The sequence below is a fragment of the Ursus americanus genome, chromosome 16 (genome assembly GCF_024610735.1).
Source record: "Ursus americanus isolate L20-20 chromosome 16, mUrsAme1.1.p, whole genome shotgun sequence".
Classification (NCBI taxonomy): Eukaryota; Metazoa; Chordata; class Mammalia; order Carnivora; family Ursidae; genus Ursus; species Ursus americanus.
Genome location: NC_142142.1, coordinates 19,362,164 through 19,382,250, shown reverse-complemented (window position 1 = coordinate 19,382,250; position 20,087 = coordinate 19,362,164). Strand labels below are relative to the sequence as shown.

Genomic DNA, 20,087 nt, shown 5'->3' with positions numbered 1-20,087 from the left:
GACTTTGCCTGATTCCACCTGAGGGCATTGCCTGGCCTGCTGCATTTCTTTGGCTCCAGCCTTGGCTAAGTGAATGAAGATCTTAATCAATTACCACATTCATCTAAGTGGGCTTGGGGGTACTGGCTTTAGCCAGGCTGAGAGATACAGGCCTTGTCTCAGTTTGCTATGATCATCAACGTGGGCATTTTAGCAGAGAAACCCAGAAGCAAATAGGAATGTGAAACTACCTGAGTATAGCAATGAAATGATAAAGGATGCTCTCTGGCTAGGACATTTTAACCACAGTTGCACAACAGCTGGTACGGTCACCCTCCTAGCAGTTTAGAAAATTTGTCATTTTCTAGCTCCACTCAGCATTGATGAGAATGAATAAGCTTTACTGAGTGGATGACTCGTGAGGTTTGGTTTCCTTTGCAAGTAACTTGTGCGGCCTCTTCTTGAAAACTGACCAAAGGATCCACCTTTAATCCTAATTAATCAAGTTGAAGGCCCTGTTACAAAGGTTGCTGGTAAGAAAAGGAAAGTGGAATACCAGTCTCTGAAACCAGACGTACACAGGAATATACATCAGCATGCTCAGCTTGCTAAAGTAGACGTTTACTAAACTACCCCGTGAGTGAGGAGGGTCGACTGACCCGTAGGACAGCTTATAAATTTCTACCTACTCTGGAGACTATTGGCCCTAATATATATAGCTTTGTTTATAGTGTATCAGCATGACCCCCTGAACAGCAAAAAGCCTGTCTAAAAATGAAATAATCAATATTAAATAACCACCCAGACAGAGCCCAGAGAAGATATTTAAAAGTTATAAGCCAATAAGAGGTATAAAATGGTACAATTGTAGTTTTATATACTCTAACCTAAATTTTTGTTTTTAAACAAATGACTGGGGGTGGGCTGGTGGAGGGAGGAACCTGTCTACAGTGGCACCACAATTTTGGTGAGCAACCTAACATGTTTGTTTAAATTTTATTTATTTATTTGACAGAAAGTGAGCAGGAGAGCACAGGCAGGGGGAGCGGGAGAGGGAGAGGCAGAAGCAGAGGCAAAGGGAGAGGCAGAGGGAGAGGGAGTAGCAGCGCCCCCCCCCCACCCAGCAGGGACCTTGACACCTGGGATCATGACCTGAGCTGAAGGCAGATGCTTAACCGACTGAACCACCCAGGTGCCCCAAACCTAACATGTTTGACTTGTGGCTGAGCTCTTAATCAACCAATACTTCAGTATGTTGCTTAAAAATTAAAAAAAAAAAAAGGCTCCATGGACAAATACTTTTGGAAATGCTGGGAAATAATGCACATTATTTGCATATTAAAGTCTCCAAGGAGATCTGTAGTAAGAAACCTTTAAATTTGAACACAGAGCATCCCAAATGTAATTCATCTTAGAATACATTTGCTCTGGAATATGTATTAACATTGGGGAGAACTGAGATGCATTTCAGGAATGTATTGTGTAGAGAAGTGTTTCCCAAATTCATTGACTCATTAATGGAATCATTCATTGATTTAGCAAACTTTTCTTTTCTTTCTTTTTTTTTTTTTTTTTTTTTAGAGTAGGCTCCATGCCCAATGTGGGGCTTGAACTCATGACCCTGAGATCAAGAGTCACATGCTATACCAGCTGAGCCAGCCAGGCGCCCCTAGCAAACATTTTTGTAGTGCCTATTGCAGCCACTGTTCTAGGCACTAATAATACAGCAGTGATGAATGACCATATTCAGACCAGAGCTAATACATAAGTTAAGAACCGTCTAGAGATATTTTTTTGTAACATTAGATATATTTAATTTACAACACTTATTTTGAGGTTATGCCCTTTTTCTTTTTTCTTTTGGTCCTAACATGCCTTTTAAAAAAAGTAAGTAAAGTTATTAGTACATGATAAAGTGCACACACACTTTAAAATGACTTAATAAAATAAAAAATTGACTACTTCATGTCATTTCCCAACATTTTGCTGGCAATTTTGCTAGGTCATGAATCCCCAAAAGCCTGTAGTCGTTGATCTGGAGAATTCGCCCATCTGTGTACCTGATTATACACAGATGTTAAACATCTGAATCCTGCCTTCTATGGTTTTCAGCTAATTGTTTTAATGCTCCTAAAACCACTTTGTGGTTGTCTTCAAAAGCTATAAGTGAAGTGGAAAGATTCAAAGTCTGGCACAGAACAAATCATGTGCCGAAAATAGAGGTGTAGACGACTAAGAGATCACTTTTCTATTTATGTGGTTATCTTGTTCCTTTATGATTTATGCTTGCAAATACTTCTTGACAAGGAAAATGGTTTTTAAAGGACTTACAAAGAGTGGAGAGATTTTACTTTTTTTCTGAGAAGTGCTTCATTAAGTAAATAAAAGTATAGAGGCTTCTGACATAATGCCTCCTCTCAACCTAGGATACCAGATACCAATGTCCATTGGTTATTAAGAGTTAGGATTTTTGGATCTTTTTTGTCTTGTGCAGTGTTCATCAATTTTATCTCGTAACAGGTTCAGAAGAAGAACCCAGTCCTGTCTTGAAAACATTGGAAAGGAGTGCTGCTAGGAAAATGCCTTCCAAAAGTCTAGAAGACATTTCATCAGATTCACCAAGTGAGAATAAAGGTTGCCCCATTGTCCATGCCCCCCGTCTAAGCTTAAAAATGCTCATATGCTTTTCTGTGGCCTCACTGCATGCTGTTGTGCACTGAAGCCCCTAAAGTGGTGGTCAACAGATGACGGTAACCTTCCCAAAGTGAGAGGAAGAAGCTCATCCTAAAGTGGCTGGAACTCTTAAAATAGTGCATGAGGCTTGGTTACTAGAACACTAGGTTTCCTTGAATTGAAGAACCCCAGTTTGAGTGTTTATTCAAGTCCAGTGAGTTTTAAAAGATTGGAGTAGCTGGCGGTTCTAGTAAGAATAGCTAACATTTATTGAGCACCGTGTGCCAAGATGTGGCTAAGCATTTCACATGCATCATTTCATCTAACTGGCGTACGGAACCCTGCGAGAGATGATGGTTATTCCCATTTTACAGATGAGGAAAATGAAGCTCAGAGAGGTAAAGTACCTTGTTTAGTGTCATGCTGCAGAGCTGTGAATCTGAACAGATGACTATTGAGAGCATTTATGAAGTGACCATGGTATATATGACAGTGTTGGATGTCTGATGAATTTGGCATGATATGGAGATGAGTTGGTCCCTAACTTCAAGGACTGTCCTTTCTCTTTTATCCTTTCTTTTCACACATTTCTTTTGGATACTGGAACTAGAAGCCCAAAGACTACCTGACCTGCAATACGTTAGGCACACTGTTCCCCCAGCTGCTGCTTTAATTGGTGAAGGACTTCTTGAGTACTAACATAAAGCTAACATGTATATATATATATATATACATGTTAGCTTTATGTTATGCATATATGTATACATACATATAAATGTATATATACTATATATAAATGTATATACTAACATAAATGTATATATACACATTATATACATTATATAATGTATATATATAAATGTATATATATGAGATATATATATATAAGATATATATATAGAGAGAGAGAGAGAGAGGGAGAGAGAGACTTGTGGGCCAGACAAGTGGACTTAGAAATCCTGACTTCTAGGGGGTTTGCTCTTAATTGTTTTTAAGCTAAGAGGCACCCCTGGGAGCACAGAGGGTCATGAGAAAAGCTACTGAATGAAAGTTAACCACTGCCAAACTCATATGCTTGAGAGTTGAACATTGTCATGTTTAGAATATGCTTTAGGCATCTGCAATTGAGACTAAAAAGCCAGAACTTAAAAAGGAAAAGGGAAAAGCCACTCCATTAAGTAATCCCTAAAAATCAGAGATTTTCAGGGCTCTGAGGACAGTATTCCTATTTTGGAATACAGTTCTATCCCTACCAGAGATCTTGGAATCTCAGGGTTGGAAGTGACCTTGAAGGTCACCCATTTTAAACACCCCCCCCAATGCAGGAATTCCCTATAAAGCCTCCCCAACAGGTGGCCGACCCCCCCACATCCGCCTGAATGCTCCCACAGAAAGCGAGTCCAGTCCTTTGTTGGACCGCCCAAATTGTTCAACTGATTTTGGTGATAGGTCCTGAGGAGAAAGACAAAAAAAACAAAAAACTCAGCAACAATTGTCCAGTTTGGCAAACCTCTTGCCTGTGAAGCATGGGGCTATTTCCATGGTGCAGCTTTAAAGCACTCAGGAATGTACAGGGTTAAAAAAAAAAATCACCATCAGCTGACGGGTATTCCTGCACGCTCCCTTCCAAATACCGATACCCACTCTCACACTAGCCTGCCAAGATTCCACTTAGCAGCTGGTCCCCAGTTACATCTCTTCAGTTGACTTCCCAAGCAAGGCTCCCAGAGGCATACACAAATGATGATGCATGCACAGAAATATTTGTTAATGACCATGGGTTTGAGAAGGTGTTAGTCATGGCTAGCATCTTACCCTTTCCAGAAGAATAGAGAGGCTGTTGCCGCCCTGTGTTTTCTCCTGCTGCTGGCCGATTGCTTGCTCTTAGCTAACCGTCTAACCCTGGGGAGTCCGTGTGCAGCAGTGTGCTGATGTAAGCTGCATCGGGGCTGAAATGGGAGCTCCCGCTATGGCACTGGTTCAAGTAGCTAATCTAAAGAGAAAGTATTTTGGGGAAGACATCTTGGTTGCACCCCTCACTGCATCTTGACTAATTGCTTCCAACTCCGGGGGCTTCCAGGGACAGTCTCATTGTTCTCTCTCGCCAAGGGTCAGCCGAGTTAACCATTTGTTAATTTCTCCTGAACAGATCAAGCAAAAGTAGATAATCTGCCAGAAGAATTAGTACGTAGTGCTGAAGATGGTAAATATCTTTATGTATTTGCATGTCTGTCTGTGTATTAGGTTCTGGGGCGGTTTGGGCAGTCATCGGGACACAGCTGTTGGATAAATAGAAGAACGTCATTTGCCACTATGTGATGAATGGTGCCTAAGTTGTTATAAAATGGTTCTGACTCAGTGCATTTAATACTAACTGTTTGTATTCTCAAGGCTTCTGCTGGTGATACCGTTGTGAGGATCGCATCAGAGACCCTTGGGAAGCAAGGGTTTCTATAAATAGGAAATTGTGTTTCTATGGGTATGAGCTGATTTTTGCTACTCTGACTTGCAGAACTCCTTGTGAGGGCAGGAAGCGTCGGGTGGGTTCCTGGGTTAAGTTAGTCGTGTATTTGTCTCATGTCTCAGCATTTGGATCTCTCTGGGTACAGCTGGTAAAGCTTTAACTTCAAAGGGAAGAGTCCCAGAACCAGAGTCAGGATCCTGCCTTGGCTCATTTAAATAGCTAAAAATATACTGAGGTAAAATGAACTGGTTCTGAATGTTAAGGAGCCAGAAGATATTGAAGTTTGTCAATGGATTGAGTACTACGTGGTTCACTGATAAAATGTACAGGGTAATAGTGCCTTGGTGGGGGAAGGGATGGAAATGAGTCTGATTTTTATAGTTCAGCATTTATGCAAATATGTAATTTATATTTGTACACTGGAATTGTGTTTTCTAAATTGCCTTTACTATAATAATAAAAATGTATATTAACTGAGCTTTCCCCATAAAATGTAGCATCAGAAATCCTCAAAGGTCATTCCTTACTTTTGTGTCATAGTTTTGTCTTTCTCATTGAATGATTACAACTTCGTGGAAGTAGGCGGGGCAGGGATTTTCATTTTCATTTACAGATAAGAAAAGCTCAGAGAAATGAGGTGACTTGTCCAAGATCCTGTAGCTAGTTGGTCAGTGGGGTGGGGGGGAGGTGGCAACTAGAAGCTTGGCTTCATTACTCCTAGTGCAGTGCTCCTTCCATCTCCCAAGCTGTGTGTGGCTCAGTGACTTAGTAGAAAGATGCCGAACGTCTCCTATGCTGGATGTTGGATTTTCAGTTGACTAGGAGACCCCTAAAGGGGCTACTGAAGAGTCACTCTGGGGAACACATAAAAGCAAGCTGAAAACCTGTCAGCTGTATTCTGCAGTCTCCATTGTGAAACTGACATGTGAGCTTTACTTTCATGTCTCTTTAATCCTTCTTGGAAAATGCTATTTATTCTCAATATTGCTCTTCTGAGTAGATCAAAAACCAGATCAGGAACCAGATACAAATGAAAGTATACCAGGAAGTGAGTAGCAGGAATTTTCTCACAAATGACTAAATGTTGCCACTTTACATGGTGTTAAATATACTGAAATAACTAACACTATTAATCACGCAGTATTTATTATTGGTACTAAACTCTTGCAGCTTACAAAACTATTTCATTCTGACAAGGGTTTTATTAAAAACATTTTATTGCTGCCAGTGCTGAAAGATTAATTCGTGGTTCCGCTGGAGGAGGTTATATATTTTACAAATTTTTATGTAGACATATATATGTACAATATATAAATATATATGTATGTTATTGCTGAGTATTATACTTCTGAAAGTCTCTCTGCTCTTTGAGTCTTTTCTTAGGATGAAGGTGACATCTTCTGTTATCGCTTGGCTTTATGTTGCAGTATGGTCTTGAGTATTGGATCTCTTGTGGCCTTTGCACAAGACTGTAGGCATGAAACAATTTATAGTTTATTTGGACCTAAGAAAGTATCGTACTTTTACAGTTAGTATGCATTATGGTTGTATATATATATATATATATGCCTCTCTACATACCGATGGAAGCTAATTTTATTATGTCCACAGTTTAAGCTCTGAGGTTCAAAACTAGACTCAGTATATATTCAATATATAAAGCAAGTGAACATCTCAATCTTCAGAAATAAGTGTATATGTGTGGTGGCTAATGTCCATCCGCTAATTAATGTCCACCACCAATCAAAGATAATGATTGTTTACTCTTTTCTGTTCAATCTGAAGATTGCTGTACTTAACTCCAACTACTGTCTTGAGGACAAGTAGCACGTTAAAAAGGTGTTTGTGGGGCCTAGCAAAGCATGCAGATAGCGTGTGTGTCTTCTTAGCTTCCCAGTTTCAGCCAGTTGCATAACGCTAGGCGCTGGAGGTATGAAGATAATGATACACATGTCTGCCCTTAGGAGTGCACAAGATTTTTATTAACAGTTTCCCAATAGTCTGGATGTGCTAATAAGTCTTAACGAGAAGAGCGGCTAAATGAAGGAGCCATTTGATAGAGAAACAAAGTGCTGACGCTAGAAGGCCGTGACATATAGTCTGAAATCCGAAACTTTGCTCATGAGGTCCTCCTTCCGGAGATGAAGGTGCTGAGCACATGACCTGACCAATTCTTAAGACGTCCCTAGGCAACAAGACAATCCAGGTTTTGGCCCCTGATGCATGTTCTCTGTCCAGCGGCTGCAGAGGAACCAAGACTTCTGTCCCTCAGGGGTGTTGGGTGAAGAGGTTTCTCCAGGTGCTTTTGAACTGGCAGATGCTTAAGTTTGGTCCCCTTGTTTCATCTTGTTATGTTTTGTTCAACATTTAGCCCGAGGAATGAAAACAAAGCATAGACATGGACGTATATGCCAATGTGTCTGTGTCTTTGTTCATGACCTAGCTTAGTGCGGTCAAGTCAAATAGGCTAATCACGTGCTGAATTCTGGATGAATTAATTCTCTGTCTGGTATTTTCCAAGATGCCTCTTAATGTATGGGCTGAGATTATTTCTTTACTCTAGTGAAGAATGTATTCTTACCACAAAACAAAATTGAAATACATGATCAAAACATAAATTACTAAAGCTTAATAAATGTAAAACTGACTACCTTTGAGTAGCAGATATAAATTTTGAAAATAACAGGGAGCAGTATTATGATAAAAGTTTTTGCATACTCATTAGGCTCTACTGTGTCCTCATGGGACCTAACCTTACACTACTGCGGTGTAAGTCACAAAATATACCCACATACACATTATTGTTTAATGGGTAGTGATTAAAGCAGGTGTCATCTTGCGAGTCAGTGTAAATGTATTTTGATACTTTTGTGAGCCAAAGACTAAATGAAAGCTACTATGTGAATAAGCAAATATTTATTATATATAGTTCAATTTTCAGTTTTCCTTCATTAATTTTCTTTTAACTAAAGATGAATTTAGCTAATGCTTAGGGCTGAATTTGAGCTTTTTGAGTTATATGTGGAAATATAATTTTATTTTTATCTGTTTTCCTGATATCTCTTTTACCGGTAAAAACCGGTGTATTTGTAGTCAGTATATTTGTATCACATCGAAAAGGTAATTTAAAGATTATCAGATAATATTTACTTTTTAGCAAATACTTATAGAGAGGATACTATGTGCCAGGGCACTGTTCTAAGGTCTTTGAAACATATTAGCTCATTCAGTATGCAAGCTCTGCTTCACCAAAGCTTAGACACCAATTCGTAAGGAAGGAAATAGGTTTCTAACTAGAGTTACACAAATGAGGAATAGAATTCATCATCTCATTGTGACTTCCACACATATACTTACTGTATTGAAAGGTGTCTAAATAAGGTGTCTGATACCTTTCTATCAGAAAAGTATCTAAATAATTTGCTTTAAAAAATAATTAGTTTGAACTCATGTTTTTCATAATTCTGAGTGAGAAACACTATCAGAGAAGTAATCCCCACAATCATTGAACAAACAAGCCCTTCCTTTAGACACTTAATAGCCAGGACACTATTATGATTGAGTTGTGTACAGAGATCCTTGCTGTCCAATGAAATAGTTTTTCAGTCTGCAGCATGTTTTAAAAATACATCCCAAGGAGATGAACCAATAAATCACACATCTTGTGGTTCAAATTTCTGATGTGAAGGATAAGTGAGCACCAATTTACAATGGCGGTATGTTTCAATATAGTTCAAATCCAGCTCCAGATTAATAAAAACTAACAGTCTTTAATTGTTATTTTCCATTGGTTCAACTCCTTGCCATTTCTCTCTGTATAATTTATGAAAACTGCATGTTGCATATGATCCCGTGCATGTGAACTACTGTGCCTTTAACCTTTTTGCAAAAATATCTCGTTCATAGATGAAAGAAAAATGTGTTTTCAACTTATGCTTTATGTTTGTCTGTTAATGTGAGGATAATTTTGAATGGAAATGCTGCCGTTTAGTTTCCACAGTGCCTTCACAACCTGATAATCCATTTTCCCACCCTGACAAACTCAAAAGGATGAGCAAGTCCGTTCCAGCATTTCTCCAAGATGAGGCAAGTTTGTCTTCTGTAACTTCAGAAAAATGGAACCAAATAGGTGGCTTTGCTATGCCAAGGTTGGTGTGTTTGTATTCAGTGGTGGCAGAGGCCAAAGAGGTCAGCAAAGACTGACCCCTGCCTTTCCTATCAATAGAGGTAGTGTTGTTGATCCTGGAACAAGGCAAGGCATGTCTCATTCGACTCAAACAGTAACTCATTTTGGTGGTGAAGTCAAGTTGCATTGATTTTTGGAATGTGACTTTTGTTTCAAAGTGGGTACAAAATAAGAAATCCAGGCAGAAATATGTTGGCATGAGCTAACCACTCTATAGTTTCCAGTAGAGATGATCTGTGAAAGCTTTGTCCAGGTAGCATGAATAGCTTGAAAGCATTTGTTAAATAGTAAGGTGACAATGACACAGCAGACTTTAACGATACCTACTGGGTGTAGGCAGTTGACATATATTATCTCATTTAATCATCCAACATGCCTGGAAGGCAGGCACCATCATTATTACCAGGTATTACAGATAAGGAAACGCTGGGAGAGGTGAGTAACCTCACTCAGCTAGAAGGGGGTCGAGCCAGGTCTGGAGCTCGGATCTGATTATGGTGGTTAGCCATTATACCTGCTGTCTCAGGTCAGAACAGGATTATTCTTGCTATTCACTCAGTACTTTGTAAATACCAGGCACTTAATATTCATTCTGATACCTAACTCTCACCAACTAAATGAGGTAGGTACTATGTTGTCCATTTTACAAAAGAGGAAAGTACTTGAGAGAGGTTAAATCACTTTCCTCAAATCCATCTGCTGCTAAAAAGTAGATGTAGGACTTTAACTCAGGTCCTTTGACTTAATTAAGATCCCATGTTGTGGATGGAGGGATGGGTTAAGTAGGTGATGGGGGGGTTAAGGATTGCACTTGTGATGAGCACTGGGTGATGTATGGAATTGTTGAATCACTATATTGTACACCTGAAACTAATATAACACCATGTATTAACTAACCGGAATTAAAAGAAAAAAAAAAAGATTCCCTGTTCTATCCAAGATAATTAGGAGCATGGAGTCAGGTGTTCCTAGTGCTGGGTGTGCTGCTAATTTGGTGTGTGACTCCAGGCAAGTTCCTTAACTTCCCTGAGTCTGGCTTCCTAGTCCTACCTCATTAGGTGGTGGGGAGTCAGGGAGAGAATATGGGGGAAACCTATGGCAGAGTGCTTGACACACAGTGAATACCAGTAAATGCTAACTGTTACTATTAGCTGTTTGGCTCTGATATTTTATAGTGAAATAAAAAGCATTATCCTCAAGCATTCTCTTAGTAGATGAAATGTGAGGAAAATTCTAGATAGCATATAAATAACGTACCTCCTCCCCAGCCTCCCGGGCACCCCTCTGTCTATTCTTGGGCCTTAGATGAACTGTGTCTGCAAATACACACCCTTGCATATGCTTAACAGCCCACATTACAGTTCCTTTGAAAAGAATCACTCATTCTTTGGAACTCAGTCATTAGTTGGAAGCCAACAGTAGGCAAGCTCATGGATTTCCTGCTTTTACACCTTTGTAAATACGCTTTGGTCTTGGTTGGTCATATGAATAAGCTATATAATAACTTAAGAGGCAAGTGACACCATTCATTTTTCTCCTCCATCAGTTTAATGTGCCACCTCATAGCTCCACACAAGAGAGAGTCCAAATCGTTTGAGTTTGTGCATCAGAGATGCCAAATGAAGCTATAGAATTTTACCTCTCAAAGCATGTGGGTCAGATCGAATGTTAAAGGAAGTGGACATGAAACCAGGCCTTGCTGCTCTGTCCACTTTGCCTTTGAGGCTTAGCCTCAGTCATGTTCATTGAGTACCTGCTGCATGAAAATTGACATTCGAGGTCAACAAGACAGGATCCCATCCTCAGTAATTCACTAGTGACCTGAAACACTAGGTAGAGCACAGTTCATGCTGTAATAGAGGGAAATGGACTGTAGGCACGGTGGAGAGAGGGTGACAACAGACACACTATGGTGTGGGTTTTTTTAATCCTTGAGGGAGGATTTTTTTTCTTATCCATATAAGTGATAAATTTTGTTTTTCTTTAACTCCTTCCTTAATCTGCATTAGAATTGGCATCTGTTATATGATACATAATTGCATGGCCCTGGAATACCTTGGCGTGTACTAACTGCTCCACAGAGGTGTTTCCCTAACTCCCCTGAACTGCTCCATAAACTCTCTAACCCCCAAAGGAGCTCATTCTGAATCATGAATTTCTACAGCTACCATCTAATAAACTTTAGCTCTAAATATAATTAAATGTATTATTGCCACTTGTTTTTGACCCAAGTAAATATTTCCTGGAACATATTTAAAATAAGTATCTTTGTTATTTTTCCAAAAATATGTTAAAATATTTTTCCAAAAATGTTAAAATCTAATGTGGGTAGAACTGAATATACTTTAATAAATATAATTTAATATATACTTCCCTATAGCAGTAAAAAAGATAAACACAATCTCAGTATGGAAATACACAAAAGGTGGTTTAAAATTCTTAAAATCTGTATGTATCTAAATTTTAGTTTAAACAGATCAAACTAGCATTTATTTTTTCTAGTTTAATAGTGTCTCAAGTAAAAGATTTGATTTTTAGGGAAGTTAAGGCTATGTTAATAATGAGAGGAATTGAGCATGACATTTTATGTTTTGACGGTAAATCTTAGACCTTTTGTTGTTTGGGTAAAGTTAATTTCTCATATATAGCAATAAAGTTCTCCACGTACCATAAATACGTGATATTAAGAGATTGACAAGAAAGCTCACAGCAGTGCTGCCTTTTGAAGCACCTTAGGCCCACCTGTAGGTGAAAAAACAAATCACTTTGTTTGGTGTTGGTAGCTAAGCACTGCTGTCCTCCTTAGTGAGGTCCAGGATACACCACCACTTCATCCTGATTGCTGTTCCCTGATGATTAGCACTAGTGTCCTTTGACCTTCAGAAATGTTCATAGATCACTGGGATACCAAGGTGTCATGTTTTTCTAAATAGAGATGCTGATCTTCACTCATTCTGAATTTAAATTTTGTGTATATTATATGATATTTTGTAGAGTGATGACAGAGAAACAGATACAGCATCAGAAAGCAGTTACCAGCTCAGCAGACACAAGAAGAGCCCAAGCTCTTTAACCAATCTTAGCAGCTCCTCTGGCATGACGTCCCTGTCTTCTGTATGTAAACACAGGCTCCGTGTTAATATCTTTGCGCTTCCGTGAACCTTGTTCTATCATGCTCCTGCTTGCTACAGAACGGCCTCCTGTTGTATTCTCCAGATGCCAAGGGCACAAGCTTTTTCTCTAACCCAGAATTAGCTTCTGGCTAGCTAAATCTTTGTTTTTCTTTTTTTAAGCATAAAAAGAGTTCATATCCATTATAAATGAATATGGTTTTTTTGAATGTAATTGCTTCAAAAATAAACCTCAATTACCAACAAGATGAACCGCTACATTTTTCTGTGCAAAAATGGGATAACTTTTGTAAAGCCTGCTTGTATCGGATATGTTTTATAGTTCTGTTTGCAGGTATAGGATTGTGCCTGTCTTTTAGCAAACATGGTGAATTAAAGTACTGATTCACATAAAATAGGAGCAGTGATTTTTTGCCTTACAGAAGGATTCAGAGAAGGATTTTTAAAGGGAAATCTCCTAAGTGTAGTTGTTCAGGTTCCATGTCGAAAATGTGACTTTACCTAGAACTCCTTTCATAAAGTAAGGTCATCATGTGTGCGTGGAGTATGTGTGTATATATATGGAAACATACCCACATACACTTACCCAGATAGTTCTCTGTTATACGCACTATCTCACCAGGTATGCTAACCAAATGATAAAGCTGCACTTAAATTCTTACTAGCCTTCCATTTTTCAAACTTTTAAAAAATCTGTTTAAATTGAATTTCTGCTGATGATACTCAAAAAGTATGGCCTGAGGAAGGCTTTCAACTGCCTTCATCAATCATCCATTCTCTACCCTTCCTGACCTCTAAAGGCGTATGGCTCACTAAGCATTTTCCTAGATTCAGTGGATGGGTAACATAGTAAGATTCCTTTTTAGTGCCTTGGAAATTTGATAGAGCAACGTGTCACTGTGATTTGTGTGCCTGAGGTTTCTCACATCCTCTTTCTTTAACATCTTAAATACTAAGCTTGCCTAAAAATGGAACTCTGAATGCTCTCTATCATAAAATCCCCCTGCTTTGAAATGAGCCAGCATCTAAATAACTTTGCTTTGAAATGAGCCAGCATCTAAATAACTTTGCATTTCACTTGTCATCTGTATCTTTTAGAGGCAATTTTTTTTGAAAACACTAGTCATGTCATATATCATGTCAGGTTGTCTGTGTTGGTCTGTCTTTATGCCCTATTAACTGCTTTAAATGCAAACTAGAGAAATAATGGCAAGCCAAGATTATATTCATGATGCTTGCGTTGGGCCCACAAACAAGATAGGAACAAACACTGAGTGTTTCCAATGCCTTCAGGTGAGCGGCAGTGTGATGAGCGTTTACAGTGGAGACTTTGGCAATCTGGAAGTGAAAGGAAATATTCAGTTTGCAGTCGACTATGTGGACTCACTGAAGGAGTTACATGTCTTTGTGGCCCAGTGTAAAGACTTAGCAGCAGCGGATGTCAAAAAACAGCGCTCAGACCCGTAAGTATAACTTGGAATCACTGTTTTCTCTTAATTATTCGTAATCTTGTAGGAATTGGGAAAGTAATTGAAGGGAGGATATGTGTGTGACTGTATCAAAAAGAAATGAGAAGAAAAACTGGGGGGGAAATGGTGTTTTGTTTACTCTATAAATATGCCAAACTTATTAAACTATAAAGATGTCAGAGAAGGAGAAAATGTTTCAAGTGGAAGGGACCTCTGAAGCCATCTTGTCCCATTCGTTCTTTTAACAGACAAGGAAACCAGGGCCAGAGAAGATAAGTGACTTATTCACATAAATTCAGAGTCAGCAGCAAAACGGGGAATGAGGGTTTGAATCCCAGTCTCTTCCCATGACACTCTCAAACTTCTCTAAAATTAGAGACATGTCGGGCCATACTTCAGAATGTTCAGTGGTGCAGAAACAGTTAAGATTCTAGAATGAGGTCGTTTCTAAATTTAAATTATATTTTACAGAAGAACTTTAGGGGAAATTACCAGCTCATCTTTTCAAACACAGACTTAATTGAATTTCAGTTTATTTGCAAAAGTTGAATGGTATGCAGAAGTCAGATCCTTAATTATTTTGCTAGCATAAGCCCGATCCTTTATGCTTTTATTATCAAAACAGCTGGGGTCAATATCCTTTTTTTTTCCCCATTGAATATGGCTTGCTTAGGTATGCTAAGATCAATTTTTTTAAAAAGTTCTGCAACCACCAAAGCCTTTTCTAAATAGTAAACAAGCCAGTAGAATTAAGAACTACATTAGATGTGTGTCCCCTGCCACCCCCCCCCTTGTCAAGGCCAAAGGAAGAAAGGGATTCAGAAAATATCCTTTAAAATTTTTCAAAACAGTATAAAATGGCCAATTCTGTTGCACTGTGCTTAAAAATTTAAGTATAAAAGGTTTGTTGAGAATATTCATTACTTAACTGCTTTTCTCAGTGTCATGAAATAATTATTTCTGTCACTTACCAATGCATTTTTCAAAGCAGAGATGGAAACATCTTTTATTTTCTCTGACCTTCTTGTCTGTCTACTTTTCTTTTCAGATATGTAAAGACCTATTTGTTACCAGACAAGGGCAAAATGGGCAAGAAGAAAACACTTGTAGTGAAGAAGACTTTGAATCCTGTGTATAATGAGATACTGCGGGTATCTATGAACTGTCTGTCTAGGAAAATCCTAAATAATGAGCTTTCACTGTGATTGTGTGTCGATAGCCATGTCTTCTTGGGTAGTATCTCTACAGATGAAGTCAGTCATGGAGAGAGAAGGGAAGGGATAAACATGTTCTGAGAAACTGCTTTGCATGGGACCATACACCATGAATGTTGTATTATGCCTTCTGTCATTCACTCCCTACATACCCCACCAGGAGGGTATTACCTGCCCCTCACACATGAGGCTTAGAGAAACAAAGGAGTTTGCTGAAAGATACATACCTGAAAACATGGAGCATTGTAACCAAAGGCGCTACCAGAAGCATAATTTTGATCATGTTATTTCTCTGCTTAAAATCTTTCAGGATTCCCATTACCCTTAGAGGCAAGTCCATCCTTACCGTGCCACCAGTCTCTTCACACCCCAAGCTCCATCCTCATCTTTCCACTTTCAGAGTCTTTGTTCAGATCACCCTGATGGCTTTCTGTTCTTTGGAGGAATGAAGCACATTTTCTCACACTGCTGAACCTGGTGTTCCATCAGGATAGAGTACTCTCTTTCCCATATCCTATCCTGAACTATCTCCTCCAGCTTTAAATGCCTCTTCCCATGAGAAGCTGAACTTAACACTTCAGTCCCCCCTGGGTCTGCTGCCTCAGGCACCTTGTTTTATATGGGCTTTTAACTACTGGCTTCATTGTTTGCTTTCCCATTATAAGTTTCCCATTATAAGTAAGTTCCAGGAGGGCAGGGACCAAGCCCATGTCATTCATCAGCTCTGTGCCTGTGGGCAGATGGCTTAACCTCTCTGTTCTTCAGATCTGCAAAAGGGAGGCAATAATAGTACCTGCCTCTCTACTTCAGTAGTTGTGAACATTAAGAGTTAATATGTGCAGAGTGATTAGTATACATTAAACACATAAATGTTGACTCTTAGTACAATGTCTGGATAGGTACTCAAGAAATGTTTATTGGAAGGAGAGATGGATGGACAGATGAGTTGAAAATATGCATGTCTCAAATACCCCAGACTTTTTTCCCCCAGACTGTATAAGGCTGCCTTAGTCATGATAATGTAAAACTAAAAATATAAGAAGTGTTCTTCATTTCCCCTTTCTGAAAAGTCTGTCCCACTATTTGATTCTCCTCTGAGGAAAGAAGCAGAATTAAATTAATTTTCAGTCCTTCACGGGTCAGTTTTTTATGGATTTTCTGTAGCCACTTTTTAATTACAGTTTGACTATGGTATACCTCAGGACGCTAGCTATTTCTGGGTCAGCTACTTCAACCCTATACTCAGGAAAAGCCAGCTAATTTAAATGGTAAACTCAGAGAAAGGCAAGACTGCTCCAACTGAAATGGATATTCAAGTAGTACATCATAAGGCCAAATAGAGATTATTTTTAGATTAGAAGTACTATTATCCCTTCCATGATTATATATAATCTAGGATTGACTGCATTTTAGATGAAAAAAACTGTTAAGATGCCAAATATTTTCCACTTAACCATATGAAGCAGGAAAAAACAAATATATCTTTTCTTGAAAAATATCTTGTTGCAGGATATCTATAGTGGGAGATGTTTTGGGTAAATGGGGGGGGGGAAGTGATATATGGGAATTCTCTGTACTTTCTGCTCAATTTTGCTATAAATCTGAAACTGCTCTAAAAAATAGAGTCTATTAGAAAAAATACCTTGTCCTTAGGTAGAAAACAGACCACAGGATTAAACTTCATTAGTATTTTTAGACTAAATTGGATTTATATCTAGTTTGAACTAAAAACATCCAGCAAAAAATGAATAATTGGCTTTTGTTTTTAGAGAGCTATTACTGGCTATGATATTTGAACTGTGGTTTGCTTTTCCAGAAGCAGAAAGAAAATCAGCTTTTGTGAAAGATGGATTTAGCTCTTTGAAACAAGACACTTAAAATAAGATGACTTTGCAATATTTCTGAGATTTGAAATGTTAACAGTTGAGAAAACGTGATCTGCACAAATGACTTTTCTCTTCATCTCTGTGTCATAACTTTGGTATAAAATAATATTATTTACCACTTTAATTTCCTTCTTTGATCTGCAGTATAAAATCGAAAAGCAAATCTTAAAAACACAAAAGCTGAACCTCTCTGTTTGGCATCGGGATACATTTAAACGCAATAGTTTTCTAGGAGAAGTGGAACTTGACTTGGAAACTTGGGACTGGGACAACAAACAGAATAAACAATTGAAGTGGTACCCTCTGAAGCGAAAGGTAAGTGCAGACTTGTTGGCTTGTTGGTTGGTTGGTTGGTTAGTTGGTTTGAGGCCTGGTGTATAAGAGAAAGCTACTATAATCACATTTTAATTCATAATGGTTATCCATAGTTTGGGTCATTACATCTTTTCACTTAGCACCATATGTCTCTTTTTTTAATTTTATTTGTTTTTTTAGAAAGAGAGAGCCTGTGCAAGTAGGGGGGGAGATTGAGAGAGAGGGAGAGAGGGAATCTTAAGCAGGTTCCATGCTCAGTGTAGAACCCTACACAGGGCTCGAACTCACGGCCCTGAGATCATGACCTGAGCCAAAATCGAGAGTGGGATGCTTAACTGACCGAGCCACCCAGGTGCGCCTGTCCCATATGTCTATTATGCTCTTTTCTGTATTTGCTATTCTTTTTTTTTCCTCTCTAGATTTCAGGCTGGCTAGTTTTTGCTAACCTATCTTTCAGCTTAATAATTTTCTTATCTGCTATGTCTAAAACAACCATCTTACAAGTGCTCAACATTATATTTTTCAGATTTATATTTTCATTTGATTTTTTATAGACCACTTCTCTGCTAAAATTCTCTATCTTGACATTATCTTTATGAACGTATTAAAGTTATCTAAGGTATCTATCTGAAAACCTAGTATCTTAAACATTTATAACAATTTTTTATCTTAGTTCGGTCATTTGGTCCTTTGTCCTGGTATGCCCGTTTGGTTTTTATTGCACATTAGACATTATATATTAAAAACTCTAGGGATACTTTGAGACGTTTTACTTTTGTTTCTGACACACAGGGTAGGGACAGATCACCTTAATCTAATCTGAGAATGAACTGACTAGAAGTTGGGTTCAGTTTTCTCGTGGTCTGATGTAGTTTTTGCTTACCCATATTCCTAGGCTATGACCCTTCAGAGGTTCCAAGTGAAAGCCGAGGAAAGTAGTTCTCAAATTTTAGCATGCATCCAGTTCACCTGAAGGACTTATTAAAACACACATTTCCGGGCCCTGTTCCCAAGGTTTCTGAGTCAGTAAGATCTGGGCCCGAGAATATGCATTTCCAACAAGTTCCTAGGCATTGCTAATTGCTCATGCAGAGTATGGCCTGGGGAACCATACTTTAAGAACCACTGATCTAGGGTATTTTCTAAGGCTATTCCATCTTTGCTGGCTGTGAACTCCAATTTTTGTCTCCCCTGTCCCACAAGACTGGCGAAAGTCGTGCTCAGGCTTCTTAGTCTCTTTCAGGTAGGCTTTTATGTGCTAGTTTGGCACTACTTAAAAATCAGCTGATGCCTCAACATGAAAAGCAAAGAATGTCAGGCTCAAAGATCTTGTCCATTTGAGTCCTGTCTATATTAATAATTCTTTAGCTCCTTCAAATAAATTCGTTTAATCCAGTTTTTTTTTTATTGTTCTCAGTGTGAGGGTTGGTGTGATCCCAGCCAGAAGTGATAAATAGCAACAATACAAATCATTGTTTAGTATCTACATAATACAACACTTTCACTTGAGAAATGGTTCCCAAATAGTGCATCAAAATCATCTGAAGTCAAGCAGAGAAAGACAATTATCATATGGTTTCACTCATTTATGGAACTTAAGAAGTAGGAAGATTGATAGGAGAAGAAAGGGAAGAAGAAAGGGGGGTAAACAGAAGGGGGAATGAACCATGAGAGACTATGGACTTTGGGAAACAAACTGAGGGCTTTGGGGAGGGGGGAATGGGATAGGCCGGTGATGGGTATTAAGGAGGGCACGTATTGCATGGTGCACTGGGTGTTATGCGCAAGTAATGAATCATCGAACTTTACATCAAAAACTAGGGATGTACTGTATGGTGACTAACATAGTAAAAAAGATTATTTAAAAAAAAAGAAACTGAAAAAAAAAATAAATAAAAATCACCTGAAGCCCTTATTTCTAGTCTTCCTCAGAAGATGTCAAGAGCTTTTCATTTTAAACTAACTTCCCTTATGTTTCTGATGCATAGCCATGCTTTGGCAATAAGACTCTAAAGGACCAGAATTTGAAAGTAAAACCATCTTTCTTATACTTGAAAATAATAGACATACATTTTTAAATTATTGTCCGGTCTTTGTTATTCTTAGAGATCTCACATGATGTGATCTGAAACAATCAGGTTAATGCAGCTTTGAAAATGTAATGTTTGGCTTTTCTTCCCCCTCCTTTCCCACATTCTTCTTACTCAAAGAAAGAGAATAATACAAATAAATAGTTTTATGTGCTGGCTGGGTTACCAACAAAAATATGTGTGTTTTTATAAAAACCAAAGCATCACAGGACATTTCTCCTATCTCCAAGAAAGCATTCTGATTTCTCTACCATCTCTGGACTAAAGGCCTTGAGATGTTTTCTGGGTACCAAGCAAGTTTTTTCAAGATACACAATATATAGCTTTCCCAGATATAAAAGCAAGAGTTCAGCTCTGATGGGGAAGGAAATTTTAATCCTGGGCACTCATGGATGATACATAGTCTCAGAATTGAAGCAGTTATGGTCCTATAACAGAGAACCAATAAACAGTAAAGTCATTTGTGTCTTACACCTACTGACAGTCCTTCATTTTCCAGACAGCACCAGTTGCCCTTGAAGCGGAAAACAGAGGTGAAATGAAGTTAGCTCTCCAGTATGTCCCAGAGCCAATTCCTGGTATGCAATGATTTTCCATCCAAATTTATGCCCTTCCTGATCCTTCCCCTTCCCAAGGATTTCTTTGGACTCTATGATATTTTCAAAGGTGAAACCCTAAGC

General features: G+C 38.5%; 1 protein-coding gene across 29 annotated transcripts in view; it reads left to right on the top strand.

Moving 5' to 3' along the window:
• Positions 1-20,087, top strand: part of SYTL2 (synaptotagmin like 2) — a 121,222-nt gene that overhangs the window by 94,692 nt on the left and 6,443 nt on the right. For 9 of the 29 annotated variants that reach the window (XM_045815610.2, XM_045815604.2, XM_045815596.2 and 6 more), the window contains 9 exons: positions 2,500-2,613; positions 4,802-4,855; positions 6,117-6,164; positions 9,108-9,202; positions 12,297-12,416; positions 13,727-13,896; positions 14,951-15,053; positions 17,147-17,317; positions 19,907-19,985. In XM_045815610.2, the coding sequence (XP_045671566.2) occupies positions 2,500-2,613; positions 4,802-4,855; positions 6,117-6,164; positions 9,108-9,202; positions 12,297-12,416; positions 13,727-13,896; positions 14,951-15,053; positions 17,147-17,317; positions 19,907-19,985 (954 nt within the window). The other 20 variants (XM_045815618.2, XM_045815605.2, XM_045815616.2 and 17 more) reach the window with 9 other exon arrangements.